This window comes from Podarcis bocagei (assembly GCF_964188305.1).
Source record: "Podarcis bocagei genome assembly, chromosome: 7".
Taxonomy (NCBI): Eukaryota; Metazoa; Chordata; class Lepidosauria; order Squamata; family Lacertidae; genus Podarcis; species Podarcis bocagei.
The window spans coordinates 12882431-12910388 of record NC_138132.1 but is presented as its reverse complement, the minus strand read 5'-3'; the positions used below and the strand labels follow the sequence as shown (position 1 = coordinate 12910388).

At 47.3% G+C, this 27958-nt stretch overlaps 2 protein-coding genes across 7 annotated transcripts; one reads left to right on the top strand and one right to left on the bottom strand.

Annotated features, from left to right (window-relative positions):
• LOC308591588 (urokinase plasminogen activator surface receptor-like) lies at positions 1–27949 on the bottom strand. Of its 6 annotated transcripts, none has more exons than XM_081202351.1 (9): positions 27928–27949; positions 8403–8859; positions 6527–6640; positions 5967–6002; positions 5522–5668; positions 4336–4473; positions 2991–3167; positions 1931–2062; positions 1–1404 (listed from the first exon to the last, which is right to left on the bottom strand). In XM_081202351.1, the coding sequence occupies exons 2-9, from the start codon at positions 8482–8484 to the stop codon at positions 1202–1204; spliced, it is 1029 nt and encodes a 342-aa protein (XP_081058477.1). In that variant the 5' UTR covers positions 8485–8859; positions 27928–27949; the 3' UTR covers positions 1–1201. The 6 variants fall into 6 exon arrangements, with proteins under 6 accessions (XP_081058477.1, XP_081058475.1, XP_081058472.1 ...); XM_081202349.1 differs by lacking the exon at positions 27928–27949 and adding an exon at positions 26189–26939; XM_081202346.1 differs by lacking the exon at positions 27928–27949 and adding an exon at positions 25883–26177.
• LOC308591590 (urokinase plasminogen activator surface receptor-like) lies at positions 10618–22852 on the top strand. Its single transcript, XM_081202354.1, has 7 exons — positions 10618–11762; positions 14859–14987; positions 17106–17243; positions 18305–18448; positions 19658–19804; positions 20678–20809; positions 22569–22852. The coding sequence occupies exons 1-7, from the start codon at positions 11714–11716 to the stop codon at positions 22784–22786; spliced, it is 957 nt and encodes a 318-aa protein (XP_081058480.1). The 5' UTR covers positions 10618–11713; the 3' UTR covers positions 22787–22852.
• Positions 27950–27958: the final 9 nt, after the last annotated feature.

The window sequence follows — 27958 nt, the reverse complement described above, 5'->3', positions numbered from 1 at the left end:
TTTACTGTGCACTTGCCGCATTTCCAGGGCTGTGTTTTTAATGGATTTCACACTCCCTTGTCCAAAATACATACCCTGTACTTTGTAATAAAACACTACTGTGTGGTGTGTTACTTCTCAAATGAGCTTCACGCCGACTGGAGTCTTTAAGCTGGTCCTTATTCATCTCTAGCCAAAGTGGAACCACCTTTGCATAGTGTAAAGACAAACTTTGCCCTGTCAATACCCCCGGGTGTGTACAGAAACAGAAACAAATCTGACATTAATGAAGCTATGCTGATGTGAACAATGCCTGGCAGGAGGGAACAGCTGAATACACTGCGGGGGACAACTTCACCGCACTATAAGGCACTAATGTGAACACACTCATCAGGAGTGCCAACTTGGCCCCGTGACTGTGGATACCTGGGGCAGCGGGTGCCATGCAGTGTGCATGGCCCTGGCACAGAAATTTGTGGGTGCCCAGCCCTTTCATGGGGAATTTTGTGAGTGCTCAGGCACCCAGATCCCCAGGGAGTATGACACCCATAGTCTAACTTCTGCATTAAGCTTTGCGCAAGCAAATCAGGATAGGTGCTCAATAACCACTCCACTCTTCTTAGGCTTTGGTGCAGCAGGCGAGAGATGGCGGTGACTGCTTAAAGGTCTTCCATGGACAGTAGCCATGCCAAGTCGCTGTTGTTTGTGTCCTGCCACCACACCTGGAATGACGAAAACAGTTCTCTAGTTTCAATCAGGGCAGCGAGAGAGAAGGAAGCCAGGGCTTCTGAGGTTGGCAGACAAGAAGCAGTTGCGAGGGTGTGTGGTCGCTTTGGGGAAGACTGACATTATTTCAGGACTGGTACTACGAGTCTGGGTGTCTCTGCCAGCCTATTGCCGCCATCCTGGCATTGTTTGTAAACAGATCTCTCTTCCCTCACAAGGAAACTGACCCTTCCCTGAAAGTTCCAGTCTGGGAAGTAGGAAACAGAAGTCACAGAGGGTGCCGTGGAATCCAGCCTTGCATGCAACACTGCCACATTCTTGGACCAGATACTGCAATGCGCAGGCACCCGCGATGCATGGCAGACCAGAGCAACGTTGCAGGTGACAAATATGCTGCATTGGCTGCAAGAATGCAACTGCACATGCAGTGCTGGTCAAGTGCTTTTTGCCCTTCTCCTGGCCCTTCCGGTGTAGTCCACGCATCCTTAGGTGTCCGTCAGAGCAGCCGCATCATCATCATCAGGAGAGCGGGCAGCAGCAAGTGCAGCAGCATAGCCCCAGAGGTCAGCTCCATGCTGCGGTTGCAGAGGGAGCCAGAGCAGCATCGGATGGAGGCATTCCGGCTCAGGCCCAGCAGCTGTGGCTTCTCCCAGCAAAGCTTCTCCAAGCTGCAGCCACGCAGCAACGTCTGGCCTTCCTCTAGAAACAAACACAGGTGAGACGTCCAGTATAGAGGCACAGGAGGGACTGGCAGATCAATGCTTACAAGTAGGGGAGAAAATCATGTAATAGCAGTAGTAGTAGTAGTAGTAGTAGTAGTAGTAGTAGTAGTAGTAACTGCAACTGTATTTTTTGTAGTGGCTATTTTATTGTATTATGATAAACTTTAATAAAAATCTCATAAAGGAAACCTGCACTGATTGTTGCAGTGCATCCCAGATTATTATTACAGTGGTACCTTGGGTTAAGTACTTAATTTGTTCTGGAGGTCCGTTCTTAACCTGAAACTGTTCTTAACCTGAAGCACCACTTTAGCTAATGGGGCCTCCTGCTGCTGCCACCGCACCGCCGGAGCACGATTTCTGTTCTCATCCTGAAGCAAAGTTCTTAACCCGAGGTACTATTTCTGGGTTAGTGGAGTCTGTAACCTGAAACGTATAAAGTCTCTAATGGCATCACCTCAATTCCACCCGCTTCCTAGTACCTACACGCACACAAAGCTCACCTGTGACATTCACACACATGTTCTGGTCCCCGACGCACTTGACATGAGTCCAGTTCCCTGCGGCACATTCCCCTTGTCCTGAGTCACAGCAGCTGGCGCATTCCAGGCCATTTTCAGGCTTCCGTTTGACTCCTGGGAAACAAAGAGGAAACTGGGCTTTGACTTAGAGCAGGGGAATTCATTGACCATTCAGATGTTGTTGGACTACAATTCCCATCATCCCACTCTGGTGGGGGTTGGTAGGAGTCCAACAATACCTAGAGGTTCCTGTGTCCTTAAGTTCCTTCCAAGTTATGGGTCCTCTGTGCCTGAGGACCACCCCTCCAAACCTAGGGCTGAGCACCACCACCAGTCCATCCTAGAAGCCAATTTCAGGACAGCAGGGCCAGTCTGCATGGATGCAAAGGGCAAACCTCCTGTTCTAGCCAGTTTGCTGTCACTATCCTGTTAAGTATAATTGATTTAATTCACACTGAAATGGGAATGGCTGTGTGTATTGGTGAAAAAGTTAAGTGGAAGATTCCATTGAAGTATGCTGAGCTAAATTAAGAGCAAAAAGGGCTCTCTGCTGCCTTGATGAGTGGATTATTAACCACTGTTGTTTTCTGCTAGCTAACATGTGAGTGTTTAACCTAAGATCACACTAAAGGTGTTGAATTGCAAATTCGCCATCTTGGAAGGGTGGCAGCTGAAGTATTTTGCTCTCAGACTCTGCGAGAGTAAGGGTGCAAATGAAGCTTTCCAGGTAAGCAGCCTCCAGCAAACGGCAGGCTGCGGGGAGAGACAGACCTCTGCTTTTAGGTCTGTTGAAATTAGTCATATTTTGGAAGGTGCTGAGCCTACGCCTTGGACAGACATACGCCTTATGGAACTGTTTGGATGTATCATTTGGTGTTTCTGTTCTGTTTAGAAGAAAGTTCTGCAAGGAAAGGTTTGATTAATATCTAATGGGTCTGGACAATGCTTCATGTTCAAAAGGGGTTGGTTTTTATGTATCCAGTTGCTTCAAGCTGCACACTGCTAATATCTGAAATATATCCAGCAAAGGCACAAATGTTACCTTGCTCTGAAAAGTGGCTGCAGATGCTCTTCTGTCCCGGCCGGCCATCATTACACAGTGGGGTGGAACAGCAGCTGATGTCCAGCCTTCCCGAGAGCTCTGGGAGTACGTACTGGCGGCGGCACAGTGTCTCAAGGCCGCACGTCCGGTAGGTCATTTTCCAGGCACCATCGGTCACTGGGAAGCAACATTCATTTATAAGGATAGCACATTGCAGCCTGCAAACATCTTAGAACAGGGGGTCTCAGAACTGGCTATGGCTTCATTACCTGCCTGCTACAAACCAATGTACAGATTTCAGCCTTCCTTTAGGCTCTTGGCCTGCCTTCTCCAACCAAGTGACCTCCAAATGCTTTGGACTACATACAACTCCCAAGAGCCCCAGCCTGCTGGGAGTTATAGTCCAAAAAAAATCAGGAGGACACCAGGCTGACAAAGGCTCTCCTGGCCATTGTGTGTGGTTTGTTTCTTCCTTTTTTGCCCATCATCTTCCCCAGTTCTCACTTTCCCTCCTCCCTCCAGCCTTTGCCTCTTCCCCTCCTTTCTCTGAACCACTCATTCTTCCATCCCTCTATTATTAGGCACTGCTGCTTCCTCCTCAGTCCACTGCCTCTTCATTTCCTAGGGCCCAGCTGCTTCTACCTTTGCTTCCCAAACGCCTTCCTCACCTGCCTAGGTCTTCAGTGCAGAGCAGCTCTGCTAGTGGAGGCCAGAGACCTGTCTGCCAGCCACATACCTTCTGTGACAGCATAGCAGCATAGCCAATTGCCATTCCTAGGCCCTTGCTCTTGAGTGTTGTCCATTTTGCTTCTGCAAAATGTGTATTTTGTGGTGCACACAACAGTTCCTCAGAGTTACAAATGTGCCCCCATCACCAGGTACCAAAAGGTTGTGGGACTCCTGTTTTGCATATTCATGATCCTCTCACCCTATGACAAATTCTCCCCATGTCCTCGAAGCGCATCCCTTAACCCCTGCTGCTAATAAATTCCTTCCCAGCAAATGCAACATCCTTTTTGAGGGGGGGGGCTAATTCCTTAACACTATATCAAAACTTTGAAAGTCTGCACACACAAACATACACCCATGTTTACTATATAGCGGGGGGGGGGGCACACTTCTGCCAACAGAGCGCCTTGGATTGTGCAAAGATCTACAAGGTGCAGGGAGTAAGCAGGATTTGACCAACTTGGTGCACTTTCAATATGTACTGTAAGCAGGGCTTCCTTCTTCCCAAACCACTTTCACATTCCTTTTTTTCTCCCCGCCCCCAACAGCCTCCCATTCACACTCTGTCCTTTCAATAGCCTCCGATATACGTATTCCAAAGGAGGCCCCAGCTTACCAGTAAAATCCATGCACTGGTTCATGTCCCCCAAACACTTGATCCGGGTGGCATTCCCTGGAGCACACTCTCCGGTGCCTCGATCGAAGCAGCTGTAACACTCCATGCCATTGGGCACCTGGGGAGAACTGGCCGGAACTGAAAAGGCAGAGGAGGGCGACAGTTTACTGTGTGATTTGTATTGCATTGCATTGCATTGCATTGCATTGCATTGCATTGCATTGCATTTGTAATCCCAGGTCAGATACCAACATACAATGCAACTCAGTTTTCAATATCTTTAAGTAAAACACCCAATCAAAATGAAAGCATCACCATCATAAATTTATTATTTATACCCCGCCCATCTGGCTGGGTTTCCCCAGCCACTCTGGGCGGCTCACAACAGAATATTAAAAACACGATAAAACATCAAACATTAAAAACGTCCCTAAACAGCTGACTGCTTTTAATATAAGTATTTTTTTAGCGAAGGCACAGGAAACAAGTTGTTGCACATCATACAAATGAAACTCACTTGAGAAATAAATCATGTTCCAGTCCTAGTAGGTTTTCTCTCTTAAGAGACCACTGTGAATAACCCAACAGTAGCCAATTAACTCTGTACGTCAGGAAAGAAATTTGTAGCTAGATAAAACTCAAATCTGTGCCCTACTCATCCCTGGACTAAGTGAGCCCCACTTTTGCTGGTGTGTCATCTCTTTTTTTAAAAAAATCTCATTTTTCTTCAACAGCCATGATATCATCACCTCTAAGCTGATGCTTTGGGTCTCTTTCTGCATGATATTCTGGCTTCTAGCACTTATAAGTGAAAACGGAAAGCTTTAAACAAATTCCCCTCCTCTCGATTATTCAATTGTCCTCACTTTCTCAGATCCAAGCACTACTGCATCAGTCTACAGGTCAATAACAACAGTGGATCTCATTGAGGAGGATGTGAGTTGTTTCGACTACAGATGTTTGGGGCTACACCTCCAGATGTTTCAGGTTACGACCCCAGATGTTGTGACTCAATATTTGACCTCACATGGAGAAGGCACATGAAGAAGGGCGTCAAGTGACGAGCACAGAGTCTGGGTTGGTTTATATGGGGAGAGGCAGTCCTCCAGGTATTGCGGTCCTGAGTTCGGGACCTGATATCCCCCACAAGAAAACTCCCCAAAGGGTTTTGCTTCTCCCCACTCACCGCCTGTGAAACGGATGTTGCAGAGGTCTGAGTCACAGTAGTAAGTATTGTGCACCTCTCGGTCATCTTCAGAGTACACATTGGCTGTGCGGTTGGACACGCCCTCCCCAGAGCAGCCTTTCATGACGTATTCGGCTATTTCCAGGTCTGGGGACATAAAATGCAGGGAATTGAAAATACGGAGAGAAACAGCCACATCAGTGCATTTAGCGCCATTAGCCCTGGAGGAAATAAGGCACCATAGCCTGAAAGTTCTCGAAGCATCTGCTCCTCACCATGTCAGGATGTTTACTTAGGTATCCCATCCGCACGATAACATGTGAAGCACTATGATACCTCTTTAAACAGTCGTGTAAACATCCTGGCAGGAAAGGGCAACACTCAGGTTTAAGCCTCGGTGTGTTTCATTAAGTAAACAAGCAAGAAAGCAAACAGTGTGACTCACCTGGCAGCATAAAAACTCCAGTGTAGTTGTTTGTATCTGGAAGACAATTGGGAGGCAGATGATCAGTAAAGTGGTCTGGGGCTCAAATGAGGCAGAGTTGCTTCTTTCGTTTGTTCTACCAGAACGTTTCACACCAGGTGTGCCAACTCTAGGGAGCCAAAGGTGCCTTGGCCCCCTCAGTATTTGTTTTAAGGGGGCCGAACCCCCTCAGGGGCAACCCAACGTCTTCACCAGAGATGGAGAACCTGTGTCCCTCCATAACTTCCTGGACTCCAACTCCCATCAGTCCCAGACACCATGGCCAATGGCCAGGCATGATGGGGCCTGTAGGTCACATTTTGCACTATACAGTTTAAGCACTATTATACCACTTAAGCAGTCCTCCCCCAAGGAATTCTGGGAACTGTAGTTTGTCAAGGGTGCTAAGAACTGTTAGGAAGACCATTGGTTCCCCTCCTAGAACTACAATTCCCAGACTGGTTTAACAGTCAATCCCTCTTCACAGAGGACTCTGAGAACTCTAGGTCTGGGAGGAGACCCGTGCTTTTTTGTTCTCTTACAGAAGAGCTTGATGGTGGATGAGAAGCAGGAGCGATCCCTGGGCGTACAGAGCTGCTCGGACTGGACGCATTCATGGAACATCCCCACGCACTGATAGCAGCGCAGGCTGTTGGCTGAAAGGGTGAAAACAATAGATTAGCCAAACAAAAACCATGAACACTGATGGTAGGAAAGGTGGGTTTCTGCCACTGCTAAGGCAGCACACAGGATGTGACCCCAAGTCTTCCATGTTATTTCCTCTCTGGGGAGGGAGAAGCAGTTGCTGGTTGCTTTCAAACTGCTTGTAGATTTATAATTGCTTTTCTATATTCCAGTGTTTTAACAGTGTTCAGCGCTGGATGACTCAGCAGGCAGACTAAGCTTGTACTTAGGGCTAACAAAAACGATATGGGAGGGGGGGTTACATTTGACATTTTTTAATATAAAAAAGCATTAAAAGTAGCCATGATAGGGAAGAAATCAGAACTTTGTTAGACTTCCTCACACTCACTCCTCATTTTTTATTACTTCTACCCAAATTAACCAAGGGGCGTCCTACTAATGTTTATTGAAATAATGATCCTGTTATGTTCTGCAATAAATCTATTTTTTTGTATTTTAAAACTTTATTTTATGGTTTACTGTTGTTTTTATTTTGAATTTACATTGTAGGAGTGGCCTATGGGGGTTGTGTCCAATGCTAGTTCAACTCAGAGGGCTTATCCACACTTGTCCCATGCCTGGAAAGCACGAGTCTAAGCAGTTTTCCCCTTGCCCCACTCCTTTCCCAGGGAAAACCCACTCTCTAGTGTTAAATTGGAGCAAATGTCAGTCTGGAGAAAATCCATTGACATTCGCTTCGATTATGCACTAAAGAGCGGTTCCCCTCGAGGGAAAGCTGCAGAACAAGAGGAATTGTGGGTCAGCCCAGAGTAAACTCATTGAAATTAATGGGCATGACTAACTTAGGTAGAATTTGGCAGGAAGGAGGGTGGGGCCAAAACTAAAATTGATTGGCTTTGCCGGCCATTGGCTCTGACTCCCCCTTACTAATTGCCTCGCTGCGAAACTTTTGCAGGAGCCAATAGTAATGAGCGTGGGATTGCATATACCCACCGTGATACCACAGCGAGCGCAAGTCATCTGTTTGTTCATTTTTACAACATTTATATACCTTTTGATTGTGAGCAGAACCTTTACGCGGTTTGCAAATAATGAAACAAACATTAAAAATATCAATTAAAATTAAAAAAGAAGTGTTTGGAAAATTCAAAATGTAATTCGAATCAACAGTTGAGCTTTAAAAGAGCTTAAAACACACATCAACTTCTGTATGCCTGGATAGACTTGCCGGAACAAAAATGTTTTTAGCAAACACCGAAAATAGTAAAACAGAGGTACTGCCTGGTGGTGCACAGGTTTTTCCTTCCATCCGTTCACCTATAGAACGGAGTGGAGGAGATCAAAATCCCCACACAACCTTCCTCCACCCCCAGTACAAGATGCAGGAGGGAGACAATGGCAATGGCATTATTTTTCATTGCTTGCACTGGTCCTGGGCGGGTTGGGTTGCCTGGCAGATCATCCAAAGAGGATCTGCTATGGAGGCAGAATATCCTGGTTTCAATTATTTGGCTTCTCCAGGTAGGGCTAGGAATGTCCCTCTGCCAGAAACCTTGGAGAGCCTTTGGTGTTAGTCAGTGTAGGCAATCCTGAGATAGATGGACCATTTGTCTGACTCAGTATAAAAACTCTTTCTGTGTTCCTGCAAGAAATATTCTGTGGGAGAGGGGGGAGGAAAAGAATAGAAGCCTTTCCCCCCCTCAAGCCCTGCTTTGCTCTGCCTTATTCCACGGCAAAAATCCACCATTAAGCAACTTAATGAATAGATCTTACCTGCAGCCAACATGGAGAAGAAGACCGTAGCTATCGCCAGCACAGCCTGGCTCCTGTGCCGGAACATCTCCCGTTCTCCCATCGTCTTCGTGGGTTAGGCAAGTGGCTGTTTTCCCTTTCCAGTGAAAAGTGTGTTTGCAACAGCCGCGTCTGGCTAGGTTTAACCGGAAGATGCGTCCTGTAACCTCAAGCCAGCTGGAGGTTTCTGGGAACTCCTGCAACCCACTCTCCAAAAGCCAAAGAGGCTGGGTTTGGCAGAAGACAAGGTGCAAGATACAGTATGTTTCTCTTGGGAAATTCACCACCATTTGATTTCCAGAGTACAAACAGGAGGCTTGTTTGGAGATTCCAGCTTAACACAACCTTTGAGGGTTTTTTAACTGCATAGCAAACAGAAGGGTTATTTCTGTGGACTTCAGACTCCAGAGATATTCCCCAAGCAGCCTCCTTTCATCCCCTGGAAAATCAACAGAAACGTAAGATTTAGATTCATTCATCTGTATATGTAGTCATCAGGGCAAAAGATTTTGACAGTGCAGAAGTAACACAAAGGTGACATCGATAGAAGTCAACTCAGACCCAAACAGGCTGTGATGTAAATGAGCTTAAAGTACTAATGTTCCCTGGCTGATCGTAGCATGTCCCTTTAAACAAAGATATTTCAAATGAAAATGTTAAAGAAAAATGGGATGAAATAAAAAAAGGAATTAATGCAAACCTGAATGGAATTAGGTAAAACGTACATGAATGAAAGCATAAGAAAAACTTACAGTTGTGAATCTCCCTGACAAGATATGGCAGAAACATAAGGGGCACATTGAGCCCATTAACTTTCCATGCAACGCACTGCTGCTCTTCAGGATTTCGGTTCTCCTGACTTGCTGGCCCCTTCTGAACACAGTCTAATTTCTGGGTACCCAACCATAGGGAAAAAGTCAAAAAGTGGGTTCAGAGAACCACAGTGCACTGAGGCTTCTGGGGACACCCTTCCCACTGCTGTCCTCCAAAGAGTGCTCTGGAATGGGTTTTCACTGGGATCAGATCTGTAGTACTGGAGTCTGGGGGCAAATGGAAATGCTGCCAGACCGCACTGGAGGCTGCAACAAAGAAAGCTTTTTTGCCCTTCTCCTTCTGCTCCCAAGCCAAGAAGGCCGGCACACTCCCAAGCTAGCCGCCCAGGCAAGGAAAACTGCAGCTGCCCAGCCACTGACGGTCCAACTGAAAATTATTCACACCTGACCTTCCATGAAGGTCTCTCATGCTCCACCTCTGGGATTGGTCAGCCTCCCATTTAAGAAATACTGCTGTACACACAAGCACATGACCTCCGACATTTCACAAAACAAAAACAGAAGCATGTTTGTAACACCCTATTCTCACATCAAAGATACAACATAGGGTTCCCAGACCTCCAGGGCTGACCCCAGGTTGAAAAAGTTTCCCCACCCCTGAACTCCCAACAGATGGATATCCAATTTCTGCTTAAATTCTTCCAAGGAAGGAGAGTTCCCTGTTAAGTTCTTATTTAATACTAGGGGCTGCTACCTGTCCTTGCTTCATTCGCCAGTCGGCAACTATGCAGTCCTCAGCATGACGGCATCCTTACAATTCATTATATAGATAGATATGGCAAGGTTACTCACTTTGTCGACCCAGAACAAGAGGCTGTTTATTAAGGCTGGCACACAACAACAATGGAAAATGAAAATATGCCCCTGAATAAAAGTTGCTGGGGTTCATTAGTAGGGGAAGTGTCGTTGCATTCTAGTCCTGCTTGTGAGCTCACAAGCCCATAGGTTAGCCACTGTGGGAACAGGGTGCTAGACTAGATGGGCCACTGGACTGTATGTTATTAACTATTAAAGCAAATATAACTGTTTGTAGCAATTTTTTTTATATAAAAAATGCCTCCTGACACAACACACCTCCCTGGAAGCCTGAGCAAAATTGGGTAATGCCATCCAGGGGGTGAAAAACACTCCATTTATGAGGAAGCCATGTGGGTGATGAAGCGAGACATTACCTTAGGTGTTTCACAGTATATTTCTGAAGTTATGCCTCATAAATTTTAACAAGCTTCAGTTGGAAAACAGCGAGCTCCCACACTGAGGCTGCACTCCCTAACCTTCGGTGACCAAAATTTTCCACTCAGTCTGCTTGCTGCTATTGCTGTACCCACCTGCCTGGTGTTTTCCAAGAGCTATGTTGTTGTTATTTGCTACTGCAATCCATGCCACCGGGAAGCCAAAATTCTGCAACTGTGTGACGGGGAAACAAATCATTCTGCAACTGGAGTGCATTGCATTATGCAATGGCTACAGATTTCCTATGCTCACGAACTATGATTCCAGCCTACTTTTTTAAAACACTGGCCTTAGGAGCCCCTTGCACTGCCGCCAACGTGGAAAGTCAGAATACTCTTAGCTATTGGACCATCTAGTTCAGCATTCCAGGGTTTCCCAAACTTGGGTCTCCAGCTGTTTTTGGACTACAACTCCCATCATCCCTAGCTAGCAGGACCAGTAGTCAGGGATGATGAGGGTTGTAGTCCAGAAACAGCTGGAGACCCAAGTTTCGGAAACCCTGGTCTACACTGTTTACACTGAGTGGCACCCAGTGTTGGCTGTTGCCCATTGGGAGCCCAAACAGTAAGAGGAACCAGAGCCAATGGCAGGCTCCAGTTCTGGAGCCATCCTCCTCCCTGCTGAATCTTACCAGGGCAACAAGGAGACTGGAGCAGCAGAAGGAGGAGGCAACTGACAGCCAGGGCCATCTTCTGGCCAGGTTGTAAGTAGATATGTAGGCAGATGTGGGGCTGGCTAAGGGGACACTGTAGACCAGCCTCCACTGCTTTCAACATCTCTCCAAGATTTCAGGTGTTCCCTGGAGATGGTGGGTGGGGAATCAAACCTGGGACCTTCTCCATGCCAAGCAGATGCTCTAACACTGAGGTCTGGCTGCACCTTCCATCTTTCCCTCTCTTCCGAACCACTTCCCTAGGAGCCCTGCAGCCCATCTTGAGATCTGCTCTTCCCCCTTTTCACACTTTGGCTCGTCCATTCTGTCCCATCCCCGAGAGTGCTGATTTCATCTGGTCCAGAGGGAACTGGCCAAGGTTCCCAGGGCAGCATCTTGTTGATGAATGGATGGGTTGCATCACCCTGTCCTCTCCCCTGCCGAGCAGGTTTTAGGACCAAGCTGCCTTTCCCAACCGGAGGCAATCAGGACAGAGAGCTGGGAGTGTACACCTCGCCAAGCCAAGCCGGAGAACAGGACAGACCGGAGAAGTGATTAAAAAGGGGGGGAAGACAATGAAGGAGGCCATAGAGCTCACCATCCCGATTGCCTTGTTGGCCACAGGTGGGTTGCCACCAGGGGAACTCCCTGCTGCTGCGAATAACCTTTCTTCCCCTTACACCCAAGAGAGAAGGCAGTTGTTCTGACTCCCGGCTCCCTCAGGTAGAGTAACCGAGGCTTCGTACACACCACGGACTTAAAGCATTCTCTCCTCCCCCCCCTTCCAAGAATCCTGGGAACTGCAGCTTACCTCTTCTCGGCACCCTTAACAAACTACAGTTTCCAGGATTCTTTGGGGCGGGTATGCTTTAAAAGTATGGCACATGTGCAGCTTGAGAGCAACAGGGACGAGGGCCCCTGCACCTAAAACAATTACACTGAAGACGGAATTTTGGTGGGGATTAGCTTGTCCTCTCACTGTGCCACAGAATGGAGAAAAGCTGTCCCCCACAAAATTCCCTCTTCCATTCCAGTATTAATGGTTCCACCCTTAGTAAGGGGCCTTCTTTGTATCAGCGCCTTACTTACTCCCTCGCCTAATTGTCAAATAGAAATATGGCAACCCGTGGCTCCCATCCCTCCAATTTTAACCACACTTTTCCTCTCCCACATCATGTACTGGAATCCGACCAGCCACAGGCTCATCTTCTAATTATCATCTACCACTCCCTTTCCGTGCTGGAAAAAGTAATGTGTATTCCTGGCTTTTAGCAACACCCGTCATTGACCCTGTTCGCAGCATTCGATTCTACTGCTCCTTTCCTCCAGGTGGAAAGGGGACCCAAATTGGTTCTGACCCACAGTTCTTTCCCTCAAAAGCAGGTGGGGAATAGGGCCAGCTCCGGAGCTTGGTAAGGTCAGGCATTTGCCGAGGGGTGCCAAAATTAGCAAAGGGTCACTACCCCCATCTTCATTTGCATTCTCTCTTTTGACATAGAGCATTCAAAATAGGTGTGTGAAAATTCTGAATTTTCACCCCCTGCCTATTCCATATATCCTATTCATTGTGCATTCAGAATTATTTGTGCTCATGAAGGTATCGACAATGTAGTTTTCCTTGCAGTTTTCAATACAGGTTGTGCCTTCAGAGTTTTCAGGGCAGACACGCAGCATGGCTTCCAAACCAGCACATGTTCCAGAACTTCCTTCTGTTATCCTGAAACTCTTCATACAGTCGTACCTTGGCTCCCGAATGTCTTGGGAGTTGAATGTTCTGGCTCCTGAAGTTCTGGCTCCAGTTTCCGAACATTGTTTTGGAAGCTGAACGTCTGGTGTGGCTTCCACTATTGCTTCCGGTGTGCCTGAGCAATCAGAAAGTGCACCTTGGTTTCCAAACTTTTCAGAAGTCAAACTGACTTCTGGAATGGATTCCATTCAGCTTCCAAGGTACGTTTGTACAGTAATTGCTCTGATTTGTTTCTCCATCCCACTTTTGTTGCTGTCCACCGCAAAAGCAGCCCTCCAGGTAATGCAATAATACTGGACGACGTCTAAAGGAGAATGATGTGCGGAAAGTCCAGATAAATCCACCATTCACGCAACTGTTATTGTTGCATGAACGACGTGTTGCAGAACACATACAAACGCACAACAGTAGACCAGGTGGAAAGAAACCCTCTGCAGGACTCCCTGCAGGTGCCTTGCCACAGAGTCACCCCCCCCTGCCACAAACACACACACCCCAAACTTTCAGATGGTACCACCATGGAATTAAAATCCAGGATCCCTGGCTTTACCTGCTCCAATCGCTTCTCTTGCCGAATGGTTTCAGGGAGGCAACTCAGGAATCTCAGCCTGCCTCCTGCCCTGCAGAGACCAGCATATGAACACATCGCCGTACAACCTCAGAAACACCAACCTACCCACACAAGTCAGTGGGAAAACTTTAAGTGAAAGATAGTTAACTCTTCCTCCTCCGTTCCTCCACTGCCCTGGGCTGAAATGGGCTTATTGGTCAGCTTGGTGCTTATTTAATATACATGGGTTCTTGGTTTCCACAAAGTCCATCAACACTTTTTCAGTGGGCCTTAGGCTGTAATACGAGCCCCGCATGCCAGGCAGCAAAGCCAATTTAATTCTGAGTGGACATAGCTAGGATCATGCTGTTAAAGAACAACTTGCTTTTTATTGTTGCTCAAAGTGCCTATTCCACAGGTATTGCTTGGTTTTTTTGCTACGGTCCCATCATTCTACTAGGTACTAGTTCTAATAGCATTTTGGTGCTGTTTGGAGTGCTTCCTTCCCTTTTTGCTCTAAAACTGAGTTGTGATTTATTTGCTGGTGCGTATCGTTCCAAACTCCTTTGTGAAACTTCTTCTATGAAGAGGAGCATATGCTCTTTTTAAATAAAAATTTAAAAGTTAATCAAATGTGGTTTTTTAAAATTAATTTAAAAACAGCCTAATCCTTGCCCTCAATAAAATACAGAGAGATAAGGAAATCCTTGTTCCTTTTTTTAAAAAAAATGTTGTATAGTAGGCATGTCCAGACATTGAGAAGGCCCCTGTACATTTAAGGCAGAGCTGGGGGAACTGAGGCCTGGGTCCCAAATGTGGCACTTGAAGCACTTTCGGTCTGGCCCTCACAACACTCTCCAAACCTCCCTCCCTCCCCAGCCGCACCCTCACTGTCCCTGCTCCACACCCTCCTTGAATATTTTTTTCTGGTTGGAATCTCTCCTTGAACTCTGATCACGCTTCTTGCTTGGCTTGAGGGAGCGGGGTGGGAGTATGTTTGTGTGTGTGCAAATCCACCTTCTATACAAAGGCATTTTTTTTTTTTACATTTATTGCTTCACCCTCTTTTGCCTCTGGACTCACCCACCACTGGCATGTGGGTTTTTTATATTCATCTTTGATTTTCTAAAAGGGAAGGCAAAGTATCCCAAAGAAAGGCAAAGAAAGGCTGGTAGCTGATCTGAAGAAGGGCTTTCAACAAAGGTTAGGTGCCCATCCATCAGGGATTTTTCCAGCTGCAATTCCTGCTTTTGCAGGGGGCTAGGCTAGATGGCCCCTGAGGTCCCTTCCAATGTTGCCCCAGGAAGGTTCCCCATTGCCAGATTTAAGGGGTGCCCAGTTCCACAGGGACATCTTATCCAAGCACTCTGATGGGGAAATATGTCCTGATGGGGAAAGACTCCTTTGCAAAATGTCATTTCAGCTTTGCTTCCTGAAGCTCGTGGCCTGTCTTGCCACAAGTGCCTGGGGACACGTGAGAATTGCACGAACCAGCAGCAACTCTGTGGCAGCAACGAGACCCTTTGCATGGAGGAAAACCGAGCTACCTATGGTATGTGGCCCAGGGAAGGGGTTGCCAACTGACCTGGCCTGCGCATGTCCCTTGATCTGCAGCAGAGCCATCTTACCCATAGGCGCTAGGGGTGTGGGGCACCTGGGCGCCGGGCTCTCAGGGGTGCCAGGCCGAGAGTTAGGGCCGAGATTTGGAGTCCGGGGATTGTGAAGAGCCAACAGCCATTGCCGAGTGGAGCAGAGCCCATTGGAGCACTGCAGCTCTTCTGCTGCGGGCGAGCAAGGCGCTGAGGCAGCCGGCCGACTCCACCCTTCTGCGCGCCCGGCTTCGCTCAGTCGCTGCCACCACTGCCTCAGGCTCCTCTGTTGCTGCTGAGGTGGCTGGCCAGGCCAGATCTGCCGTGCATGCCTCTCCAGCCCACCCTAAAAAAAGGTTGACAACTCTGAGCAACCTGGAGGGGGACACTAGACAGATCTTTGCACCCCAATGCCGCATATGCTTAAGACGGCACTGATCTGCAGAATTTGATGCTTTAAAAAAGAAACAATTTTGCAGAGAGTTGTGCATCACCACCTACCTGCAATGTAGTGGTCAGAGTGTGGGACTGGGACCTGCGAGACCTGAGTTCACATCCCCACCCAGCCATGAAGCTCACCGGGTGACCTTGAGCTAGTGTCACCCCAATTCTCACCCTAACTAACACAGGGCTGTTGTAAGGATAATGCGGAGAGGGGAGGAGGCATGTGCACCACCTAGAGCTCTTTGAAGAAGGCATAAATGCAATAATATAAAAAATAAATCCAGCCTTTGCACAGGCACAGTAGCACACTGAAAAGGTAGTAGCCCTTCGCTGTCCCAACAAGAAAAGTTGGTCATCATTCCCTCTAGGTGCCCCACTCACCTTAATGAATGGGTTCGTCAAGCCTGTGTTTGGGCTGTGTTTTGCCCAGTGCGTCACAATTTCTGCAGGCCAGATTTGGAATAGCCTTATCTCAGATCTCTATCACTAAAAAAAAATAAAAATCCATGTGTGACCTTGGCTGGTTAGCTTTGTCTCCAGGCAAGGAGGGTCATTAGCTGCCCGTTTAAGGGCTTCCTGGCCTGGCATTTAACATTCAATTTGCTGCTTCAGAGGTTTATGTGTTTGTTTAAAGGAAGCATATGACTAAGTAGGAGAAGGCGCTGCTGTAGGTTAACATCGGGCAGGAAAACAGAGGTCAGTTCTGAGAAGCCTAGAGGCCTAGTTCACTACCTTTTGGAACTTTTCTCTTTGCAGAACTCAACAGGGAGGAGGAGAATGGGTTCAAAACCAGAATCAGCTGGCTCTGCCTGCCATTGGCTCTGGCCTCGCCTGTTGTTGGATTCCCTGCTGGGGTGGCACATCTTATTTTGTGACTTACTGCTATGCATACTTACCCCTAATATACGGTTGCCATACAGTTGTACCTTGAAGTCGAACAGAATCCGTTCTGGAAGTCCGTCCAACTTCCAAAACGTTTGAGTTCCAAAGCGCAGCTTCTAATTGGCCTGCAGGAAGCTCCTGCAGTCAATCAGAAGCTGTGGAAGCCCCATCAGATATTCGGCTTCCAAAAGAACATTCGAAGACGAGAACAGTCACTTCTGGTTTTCAATCGTTCAGGAGCCGGAACATTCGACTCCCAAGGTATTCGGGAGCTGAGGTACAACTGTATTTCAAAAAGCAAAAATCTGGACACAAAAAGTTGTTGAGGGTTTTTGGAGGGAAATCGCCCAAAACATTGTTTGGGGGAAATCACCCAAAAACACTTCCTGGTTCTGTTTTCAAAAAACCCAGACATTTTGCCTATTTTTGAAAATTCCCCCCAGATGGTAATTTTGCCATTGCAATCCTGGACGTGTCTGGAGGAAAATGGATGTATGGCAACCCTACCCAATATATGCCTTTTTATAAGTATTGTTTCGTTAGGTAACTGCATTGCAAAATTCGGATAACTGCAAATTCTGAAGGATGGCTGTGTTTCGTCTCCCTTTTTTTAAAGTGTGGATTTCATAACCTCACATTTAAACATGAACTGAAGCAAATTACTCCCCCCTCCCTAGTGATCAGTGAGTTACTTGCTGTTTGTAAGCCTCATCATGCACCTTAGCTACGATCTTGCTGTGCCTTCCCTTCTCTAGGCCCCATAAGTGAGACCCTGAAGAGAGGGTGCACCACATCCCAGTACTGCCAGTCCTACTTCTCCACTCGCAGGGGCTTCATATCACGAAGCATCTACTGCTGTTCCGAAGACCTTTGCAACGATGTCCCCTACAATGGTAAGAGTCCCCGGAGTATGGTCAACCCTGAAGTGGAAATGATCAGGCCTCTACGCTCTCCAGAGACATGCGTGACACACTGGAAAAAGAGCTGACTTGCTTACTTTCATGAGCCACTAACTATGGCCACATTCACACCATACATTTAAAGCACTATGATACTGCTCTACGCTGTCATGGCTTCTCCCAAAGAATTCTGGGAGCTGTGATTTAAAAGTGCCAAGAGGAGACCCTTGTTTCCCTCATAGAGCTACCTTCATTCCCTCTTCACAGGGAACTTTGGGAACTGTAGCTCAGAGAGGGAAATAGGGGCCTCCTAACAACTCTCAGCACCCTTAACAAACGACAACTCCCAGAATTCTGTGGGGGAAGCCTTGACTGCTTAAACTGATATCATCATGCTTTAAATTTATGGTGTGAATGTGGCCTATCTCCTGCTCTCTGTACGTGATGTCAAATATTTCAGTGATGTCAAATTTGACAGTGATAAACAATATTTATTGTTGTTATTTTGGTTTATTACCCATCAGGAGTCCCCAAATGGGTCACAACCATTTAAAACAACAACACTGAAAACAGTTTGAAAGAAATTACAATCGCAAGAGTAGGGTGGGTCCCAAATATATATATCTGTCAAGTGTCAAAGGCCAATGCAAACAGGTGTGTCCTCTGCAAATTACCAAAATATGTATAATGAAGGTACCAGACGTACCTCTCTGGTGAGGGAATTCCACAACTTAGGGACTGCTGCAGAGAATGCCCTCTACCGGGTCACACTCACCCCAAATGGGAGGTGGAACCACCAAGAGGGTCTGTGCAAAAGGAAGTGGCCTTTTAGATATTTGGGGTCTACATTGTTTTTGGGGCTTTAAACATTGGCATGGGCTCCTTGACCACCTTCTGGACTACTGCTGCCACCCAAGCTCTTGAGGGAGGTGGAACCACCAAGAGGGCCTCTTAGAATGTGGATTTTTGAGGTGCTATTTACTGAAGCCTTCCCCAAGCAGTGCTCGTGGGCCTCAGAATTGGTGAGCCCTTTTTTTTTTCTTGCCTTCCCGCAGTCACGTACAGCACCAAACGCAACGGAGTGGAGTGTTACAGTTGCATCGGCAGTTTGGAGGAGTGTAATGGGACCAGCATTCCCACAGCCCAGTGCAGAGGCAAAGAGAACCGCTGCGTGGAAATTTCTCGCCAGTGGCTGCCAGGTAATCTATCTGAGAGGTGTTTTTGTGCCCTTCCAATTTGTCACTTCTTTCATGATTCAGGCCCCACCCCACCCCTGGCACAGTTGCCCCAAAGCTATGACTGCATCTATGGTTCCCCCGCTTTGATGTCAAAAGGCATTTTGTACCTCCGCAAGCCCTGCTGAAAAAAAAAAATCCATTAAAAATAATAATACAGTGGAACCTTGGTTCTCAAACGGCTCAGTTGATGAACAAATCAGCTCCCAGACACTGAAAACCCGGAAGAAGTGTTCCGGTTTTCGAACGTTTTTCGGAAGTCGAACGTCTGATACGGCTGTCAGCTATTGTTTCCAGGGCGCCTGCACCAATCAGAAGCCGTGCCTTGGTTTTCAAACGTTTCGGGAGTTGAACGGACTTCCGGAATGGATTACATTCAAGAACCAAGGTTCCACCATAGTAATAATAATAATTACTAAACTGCTCCCACTGTGATGCCAAAAGGCTTTGGGGGGGGACCCCAGAATTTGCCCTTTAAAAAAACAGTTTAAAAGTTGTGTGCGTGTACGTGTTTTACCAATCACTTCTGTAGATCCTAGGCTGAGGTTCTGGGATGCCGAAAGGATTTTGAGATTCCCCAACTCCCCAGAGTGTAAAAGAAAAGAAAAGCCACACTCACTTTGCACTTTGGTATGTTGCCCCTGCCCACCTTGGCATGGGGGCAGCGGGCCACAGCCGTTGACCCCAAAAATGATTAGCCACCCCTGATAAAAAACAGAGGTGAATCTGCTGAGGAACCCCTGTTGGTTTTTGTGGCAGAAGCCATGTGTGCCTTGCAAAAGGTCACATGTTGGATTCTAGGGAGCACTCTCAGTTCATGTGGGGCAATGGCCTGGCCTCTCCAGTGTCCCGTGAGAACTGGCACTGTGCTGGTAGTGCCTGATGCCCATTGGAACTGGAGGAGCAGAGGGAGAGGAGACCAATGGAAAGTGGAGCCAGAGCCATTGAGAGGCGGAGGCATCCCCTGCCTGGTTGTACATAAGTGCACATTGCACTGCAACAGAAGATCAAGGAGTCCTACGTGGTTGTCTACTCTCTGCGAACGCAGCCCGAATGCCATTGAGCTCCTCTGTAGTGTGCTTGGCATACGGAATAGTCCAGCCCTTCGCTCAAATACATTCCCCAACAACCATTGGCAAGGATCTTTGACACCCTCCTCCACCCTTTCTACAGGAACAGGTCTGGTGGAGCCCATCATCAAAGGCTGCGGGAATTACCCCAAGGAGGAAACACTCATGGCATACAGCATAGGAGGCAAAATCAGCTACGTGGCCATTCGTGTCTGTGAAGGTTCCAGGTGCAACAACAGCTCTTTCACAGGTAACTCTGGGGTTGCAGGTTTCTTGTGATGACCCAAATTGGAACAGCAGGAGTCCTGAGCCAATTTCGACTCAAATGTGCATGCCAAAATTAAAATAAAACTTTAGGTGCTTTGTGTTTAAAATTTTGTCCCCACTGAGGACTTGAAAACCAAAATTTGAAAATTGCAAAAACTCAGAAGTCCGGTTTTTTTAAAATATCTCTGGATTGCATAGATGTATTTTTAAAGTCCTTTTGGCTCACATGCCCCCCCCCATATAAAAATATCCCACCCACAAAAAGCAGCATTATTAGGCAGTAAATATCTGTGAACAAGACTGGGCAATATTTATTATTATATTTAATAATAATACATTTATATCCCACAAGGGCCAGAAAACTGAGGGGGGGCAAAGCAGTTCCCCCAAATGTGGGTTAACTACCCTCCTACAAGTAGGCACACAGGGAATAATCCAACACAATAGCTTTCGCTCTCTTTTCCCCCAGCATCTCTGATCCTGGAAATAGTATATGGTCAGCCCTGAATAATAGCCATGAATTTGTCCCGTCTTTTTTAAAGTCCTGCATTACATCAAAGCTCCTTCACTCTCACTGTCTCTGTATGATGGTGTCAGAAATCGAATCCAGGAATTTCTGATTCCAAATTTTGTCCCACATGTCATTCTGGCCTCAAAAAATGCAAACAGCAGCTTTGGGGAGATGAGGTTTGTGTTGGGGCTGGAAGAGAAAGAGTTAAACTCCTCATTCCCACAGTCCAGAGGCTGCTCAGCTCTCCTAACAGCTGCTGTTTGCAGAACAAACAAACAAAAGCATGGTAATTGTCACACCTAATTTGGCCCTTACTGAAAAAGACTTTTGTCTCCTACCTTTCAGAGTTTTCTGTGAGGGAACTCAACGGGCTGGTGTGTTACAGCTGCCTAGATACAGGAAATGATGAATGCAGCGCAGGGAATCTGCAACTCATGAACTGCGTGGGAAACATGGACCATTGCATGAATGTCATAGGTAAGAGATGGTGCAAGATTTATGGCAAAAGGTAGATGGAGGCTTTTGAATAGGCGGTGCCTCCTCAGGTGATAGTAATGATTATTATCTTACCATTTTAAAGTGCCTAACATTTTCTAAGTGTTGTACCTATACTAAAAGATAGAGCTGTCCCTGCCCAGAGGCACACAATCTGATAGGCATGATACAAAAGGAAAAGGGAATGGGGAGGGTAAAGGAAAGCAAGCACCAGAGCAGGTGTGCTTTCACTCACCAGTTGATTGGGCCAGGCTGGTTTCCTCTTTGTTGTGATCCTAAAATACCTTCTTAGGTCCAACTCACATGTACCAGTCACGGTACTAGCCAAGGTCAGTTCCTGTTCCTAAGGCCTACAGATGGCTTACTTGCAGCACTGGAAAGCCCAAATGGTTTAAGAACACAAAGCATACATGCACACCAATTAATACACAGCATGATAATAAACGGCCTTGGCCCAGTATACCTGAAGGAGCGTCTCCACCCCCATCGTTCAGCCTGGACACTGAGGTCCAGCTCCGAGGGCCTTCTGGCAGTTCCCTCACTGCGAGATGTAAGCTTACAGAGAACCAGGCAGAGGGCCTTCTCGGTAGTGGTACCCGCCCTGTGGAATGCCCTCCCATCAGATGTCAAGGAAATAAACAACTATCTGACTTTTAGAAGACATCTGAAAGTAGCCCTGTATCAGGAAGTTTTTAATGTTTGATTTTTTTGTGTGTTTTTAATATTCTGTTGGAAGCCACCCAGAGCGGCTGGGGAAACCCAACCAGGTGGGCAGGGTATAAATAATAAATTATGATGATGTTGATGATCCTACAGTCAGGGCCGGCCCAAGACATTTTGGCACCTGAAGCAAACCACAAAATGGTACCCCCCACGCCCTGCCCAGGGAAGGAAGTGTGAGTGAAGATCTACATCAGGAGCAATCAGGGAGACAAATCAGCCTTATCCAGTGGGGGATGTGGGAGTCAAAGACTTTCGCAGTGGGGAAAAGGGCCCATTCTGAATCATGCCAGGCAGGTGCAGAGCCCAGGAGTGCCCATAGGGCAGCCAGGAGACATTCCCAGCTCTACCTGAAGATGTCAGAGACTGAACCTGAGACTTTCTGCACGCAAAGCAGATGAGGTACGGCCCTTCCTTACAGTCCTGTCACATCCTGGCCCTTCCAGCTTCTGGTTACAGGAAACTATGAGTAAGTTGATTTGCCCCAAACACAAGGAATGCATGATTAGGATTCAGACGAAGGATGGATGAGAAATTTGATTCAGGATGCATTTAAAAGCCGAATCAATAAAATTCGCACTTTCTGAAACAATACGCAAACCGAAACACAGCGATCCTACAAAATTCACACTTATCTGAATTTTTCAATGCAGTTCTCCAATCAAGCAATGTTCATAAGAGTACAGATATTAGGGAAGAGTGTGCATCGAAATGAAGCTATAAAATGCATTGGATACAAAAATGCATTAGATTGTAGGGAATCGCTTGCCAAAAATGTGTCACATTAGTCAAAAGTACCTGGAATGATGTCTTTGTTAGGAGAAATGCTGGTGAATTTCCGTGTGTGTGTGTGTGTGTGTGTGTTTGCAGCAGAAATGTGAAGACCTGAATTCAAGATTGGGGAAATGAGTAATGGAGAGAAATGAAATTGACCAACGCTCCTATCCTACTCATATGATCTGATCCCTTGTCCTGGGAAGATATGCAACTCCCTTCACTCCTCTCCTTTCTTCCAATGCAGATTACGTCCGCGGTGCCACCCTCCGAGCTGGCTGCGCCAACCAGCAGCTCTGCCAGGATACAGTCTTCTATGGAACACTGCTGCCCAAGCTTCCCGTCAGCTACGTGACTTGCTGCCAGGGCCCCTTCTGCAACGGAGGGCCGGGCCAGGGTGGAAGGAGAGGCGAGGGCATCCTCTTCGCCCTGCTGGCAGCCCCACTGCTCATAGCCCTGAACTGAACCACAAATGCCTTCTTCACCCGTCTGCCCCCATCCCAAATGCAAAACTCCTGTAGATCAGCTGCCCTCTATCCCAGGTCTGGCAGTGCCCCACCTGCGTCACCAAGGTGTGTCTTTCTTTGGGAACATAATGGGAGCAGGACTTCTGGAAGTCTTCCTACCCACAAGGCCCTCCTTCTTAGCCCTGCCAGGTTTCCCTGAACTTCGCCAACCCTCCCACAACAACTCAAAAGGACGCAGCCCGCAAGAGGGCAAGCTGTTTGCTTCTTTAACTTTCCACCCACGTCCGGTGAAGCCACTCGGGATTACTTGCTCCCGGAGCTTTAATAAGATTATATAATGGAAAAACCAGGCCATCTCTCATGGCCCCTGAGCCACCGTCTTGAGTGTGAAAAGGCCTTTTAACGTCATGTTTTGTATTTCCCTTTTTTTGTAGTGGCTGCCTCTCTCAACTCATCTCAGAAGGTTGGGAGGGAGGGAGGGGGAATAAGCAGGCGGAAAACCAAATAAATGGCTTGGAAAGCAGTGGCGCAGCTGGGTTAGTTCCAGCCTCGGATCCAGGGAGATTAATTTCTAGTTCATTTCTGCAGATTTCACGCCAGTGGCTGGTCTGTTTGTTGGCAGAACCATCTTCAACTGTAGCAGGTTGCAATTCCAACCCTGTAGTATCGAAGGCAAGGCTTTCGATATACAGTGGTACCTCTGGTTACGAACTGAATTCGTTCCGGAGGTCCATTCTTAACCTGAAACCGTTCTTAACCTGAAGTACCACTTTAGCTAATAGGGCCTCCCGCTGCCACCGCACCGCAGCCACACGATTTCTGTTCTCAGCCTGTGTTAAAGTGCTTAACCTGAGATACTACTTTGGGGTTAGCGGAGTCTGTAACCTGAAGTGTTGGTAACCCGGGGTTTTTGTAACCTGAGGTATCACTGTACTCTTCCTGGAGGATTTTTCCCCTACTTCTCCCGACACGCACACCCCAAAAAAACTTTATAACATTCGTTATAACCCCAGATGGGTGGGGTAGAAATAATAAAGAATTAGAATTAGAATTAGAATTAGAATCAGAATCAGAATTAGAATTAGAATTAGAATTAGAATTAGAATTAGAATTAGAATTAGAATTAGAATTAGAATTAGAATTAGAATTAGAATTAGAATTAGAATTATTCTGTTGAGGGGTTGCACAGGTAAATGAACTGCAATCTGATTGAAGATGGGTCATCACAATACAGTGGTACCTTAGAAGTCGAATGGAATCTGTTCCGGAAGTCCGTTCGACTTCCAAAATGTTCGGAAACCAAGGCGCGGCTTCCAATTGGCTGCAGGAAGCTCCTGCAGCCAATTGGAAGCCGCAGAAGCCACGTTGGGTGTTCAGGTTCCAAAGAACGTTCACAAACCGGAACACTCACTTCCGGGTTTGGGGCACTTGGGAGCCAAAATGTTTGACTCGCAAGGCGTTCACGAACCAAGTTACGACTGTACATCATAAAAGCATCTTTGGAACAAAGGAAAAGTGGGGAGGATTGGGGAGTCTGAGGGCAATCCAGGTTCAAATTCCTGCTCATCCTGAAAGCAAATCTGGTGATGTTGGGCCAGATTCTCCCTATCAATCCAGCCTACCCCATAGGGTTGCTGAAATGATAAAACAGGAGGTAGACCATGAACAGTGCTCTGTGCTCCATAGAGGGAGGACAGGAGAAAAATATAACTGCATAAATGAATGAAGATAAATGGAGAAATACAGAGAAGAAGCTGACTAAGGGCACATCCACACTCCTGCTTGTCCCATGCCTCGAAAGCTTGGGTTCAAGTAGTTCTCCAATTGTCCTGTGCTTTATAGGCATGGATCTGAGCAGTTTTCTGTTTGCCCTGCTGCTTTCCCAGGAAAGCCCTTTAGCACAGAATCAGATCAAATGTCAAGCAGTAAATGGTGGTTTTTCCCGGGGGGGGGGGGGGAGATGCGACACAACAAGCAGAAATCTGGATGAGCGCAGAGGTCACTGCCAGGCAGGGGATGATGATGATTTGCAATAATTTAACATGCAAAATTAAAAATGGCTTAAGACAACTTACAGTAAAAGGGCCATTCACATAGTGCAAGGGGGATGTTGACAACAGTTTGATTGTTTTTAACTGAGGGCCTCAGGAGATCCATGCACATGCATGACGATTTGCGCTCATGCTGCTATCAGGGTGGTCATACGCAGTCATGCTTTCAACACTGGTTTTGCCCACAAAGGTTTTGGGGTGATCATACTGCTTCCTTTCTAAGCAGTGCCTATCCCGCAACTTCCTAATGAAATCCCGTAACTTTTTACACCACAAATGTTCTGGTTTGCTTTCCTTCTGCTTTTTGTTGTGCCATAGCCCTTCTGGACAGCAATAATAAATTCACCACAAATGCACTATTGTTGTGTCAAGACTGAGTTGCAGAATGCATCCACAGTAAAATGCCAGCCTCAAGGGTCCCTTGCTTGATTTCTCCTGGAAAGGGTAAATTCAGATTAAATTGCCAACAATGCCCTGCAGATGCTGTTTTTAAAAAAATGTTGCACACATGAGGAGCGCCCATGGTAGATACCTATCTGGAAGCACCCAGAGAGAAGGGGGGGGTGGAGGTGACCGGTTAAGCCCAAAACAGCACATGGAATAACAATATTTAAAGCAAGTTGATGGGTGGATTTTGACTTTGAAGCCTGATGCTTTAGAGTTTTCTGTGTCTGTTCCTCAGAACTGGGGTTGGGGGGTCCTCATAAGCTTGTCAGTAGTTCCTTGTTAAGGGCAAACAAGGGTCACAGTCACACCATACATTTAAAGTACTTTGATACAGCTTTAAATAACCATGGCTTCCCTCAAAGCATTCTGGGAGCCGTTGTCAGTTAAGGGTACTGAGAGCTGCTCCCCTCCCAAAGAGACCATACGCAGAGTGGTTTAACAATCCATCTTCACAGAGGACTCTGGGAATTGTAGCTCTGCGAGAGGAATAGAGGGCCTCCTAGCAGCTCTCGGAACCCTTAACGAACTACAGCTCCCACAATTCTTTGGGGGAAGCAGCGCCCTAGGTTCCTCCCTATCCAAGGTCTCCCTCTTACCTTGGACTCTGCTTTGAGATACAAGGCTTTCTGGCTGGAGATACCATCCTCTTCTCTTCAGGAGTGACTCAGTTTCCCACTTCCCTGCGTTCCTTCCTCCTTTGAGGAGGAAGGGCTGAAACCGCCCTAAAAATAAGCAGATGCCAGTGACTGTTCCGGAGCCAACTGCGCTCTGCTTTGCCAGAAAACACCACTCCGATTCCAAGCTCTCGGCATGGTTCCCACAGTCATTTTTCATCTTCCAGAGTCCACAAGGGCCCTCCCCAAAGCCAGCAGGTTGCTGTGCCTCATTATTATCCTAATTACCTTGCATCACGGGATGGTACAGCCTTTTTATGAAACATGCTGTTTGGCTGCAGCTCAGCCCTGATGGTTTTAATTCACATCCGTAAGCGAAGGAGCAGCTTCCAGAGGGTGGGAGACAGTGCATTAAGGCTCCTCCTGACTTGCTTGTGCAAAGACTACGCCGTGGTTAGATGCTGGGTGCTTCCAGAGAAGTTGTTTGTCAATCATCCACCCTGATTTGTATACGGGGAGGTTGGCGACTGTGTTGGCTCCTTAACGAGCACCCTTTCTGCGTGGAGGTGAGATGCCCTTGCATCACAGGAAGTGTCAGTCACTTTCCCGCACATCTTCCCATCACTTTCCTTCTTGCACAACCCAAAGCGGGTTTGTTACGCAGGACCTCCCAATCGACTTCTCTCGCCCTTTTAAGAATGGCTGCTAGCCAAGGTGACTGTTCTACACCCACAGTATGCCTCTGAACGCCAGCTTCTGAGATGCACGGGTGTGGAGATTGCAGTTGTGCTCAGGTCCAGGTTCTCAGCTTCCCATCTGCATCTGGTTGGCCGCTGTGAGGTTAGATGGGCCTTTGGTTTGATCCAGCAGAACTCTCTTTATGTCCTATTGCTGGGGTGGAGAACCTCACGCCCAGGGTGTGTGTAGAATGCAACCTGCCATGTCTCTCTTTCTGGCCCTTGGTTCTCTCTCCCCACCATCATTCTTCTCTCCCGGCCAGCTAGAAAGGATCCCAAGAGACAAGGCAGTGAAAAAGCTCCGCCAGTGATTTAGGAGAGTCCTTGTGCGCTTTGGGTTTTGAAAATCCAAAAACATGCCCTTTGAGTGGGAGTGGGGGAGAGAGACATCATTTAATAAAATAGGAATACAGTGGACGCTCAGGTTGCAAACGTGATCTGTGCGGGATGCACATCTGCAACTCGCAGTGGTGCATTTGCACAAGAGCGGGTTGCAATTTGGTGCATCTGCACATGTGCAAAGTGCAATTTAGCACTTCTGCGCATGTTCGACCACCGAAACCCGTAAGTAACCCACTCCAGTACTTCCAGGTTTCGGCGGTCCGCAACCCAAAAAAACACAACCTGAAGCGTCTGTAACCTGAGGTATGACTGTATAGGAAGCTGCTTCATATTGAGTCAAGTTCCTGATCCATCTAGCTTAGTATGTTGGAATAGCTCAGCCAGTAGAGCATGAGACTCTTAATCTCAGCGTCGTGGGTTCAAGCCCCATGTTGGGCAAAAGATTCCTGCATTGCAGGCGGTTGGACCAGATGACCCTCGTGGTCCCTTCCAACTCTGCAGTTCTGTAACTTGATGATTCTGCAGCAGCTGTCCGGGATCTCAGAGAAGATTCTCTCCCAGGCCTCCAGAGAAATGGCAAGGGGTGAACCTGAGACCTTCTGCATGCAAAGCAGATGCTAAACAGGAGGGAGGTGTGTGTTTGTAGCTGTAGGTGAGCCTATTTTGAAATTCATACTTCCGGAGGTCTTTGGCAAAAGCTGGCATCGGATCCCATGGGAACACAGCCTTCTCTTGGCTTGCTAACATAACACAAACAAGTCATAATTATTTTCCATTGCCAAATGTTAGTAGGGACGGTCCAGACCTCCGTGTGTGTGCGCGCGCATGCATGAACACACACACACATGCTTAAGAAATTTAAGGGCTGCAGCTCAGTGGCTGAGCATCCACTTTGCATACAAAATTCAATTCCTGGCATCTCCAGGTGGAGCTGGGAAAGTCACTTACCTGAAGCCCTAGATAACTGCTGCCAGTCAGA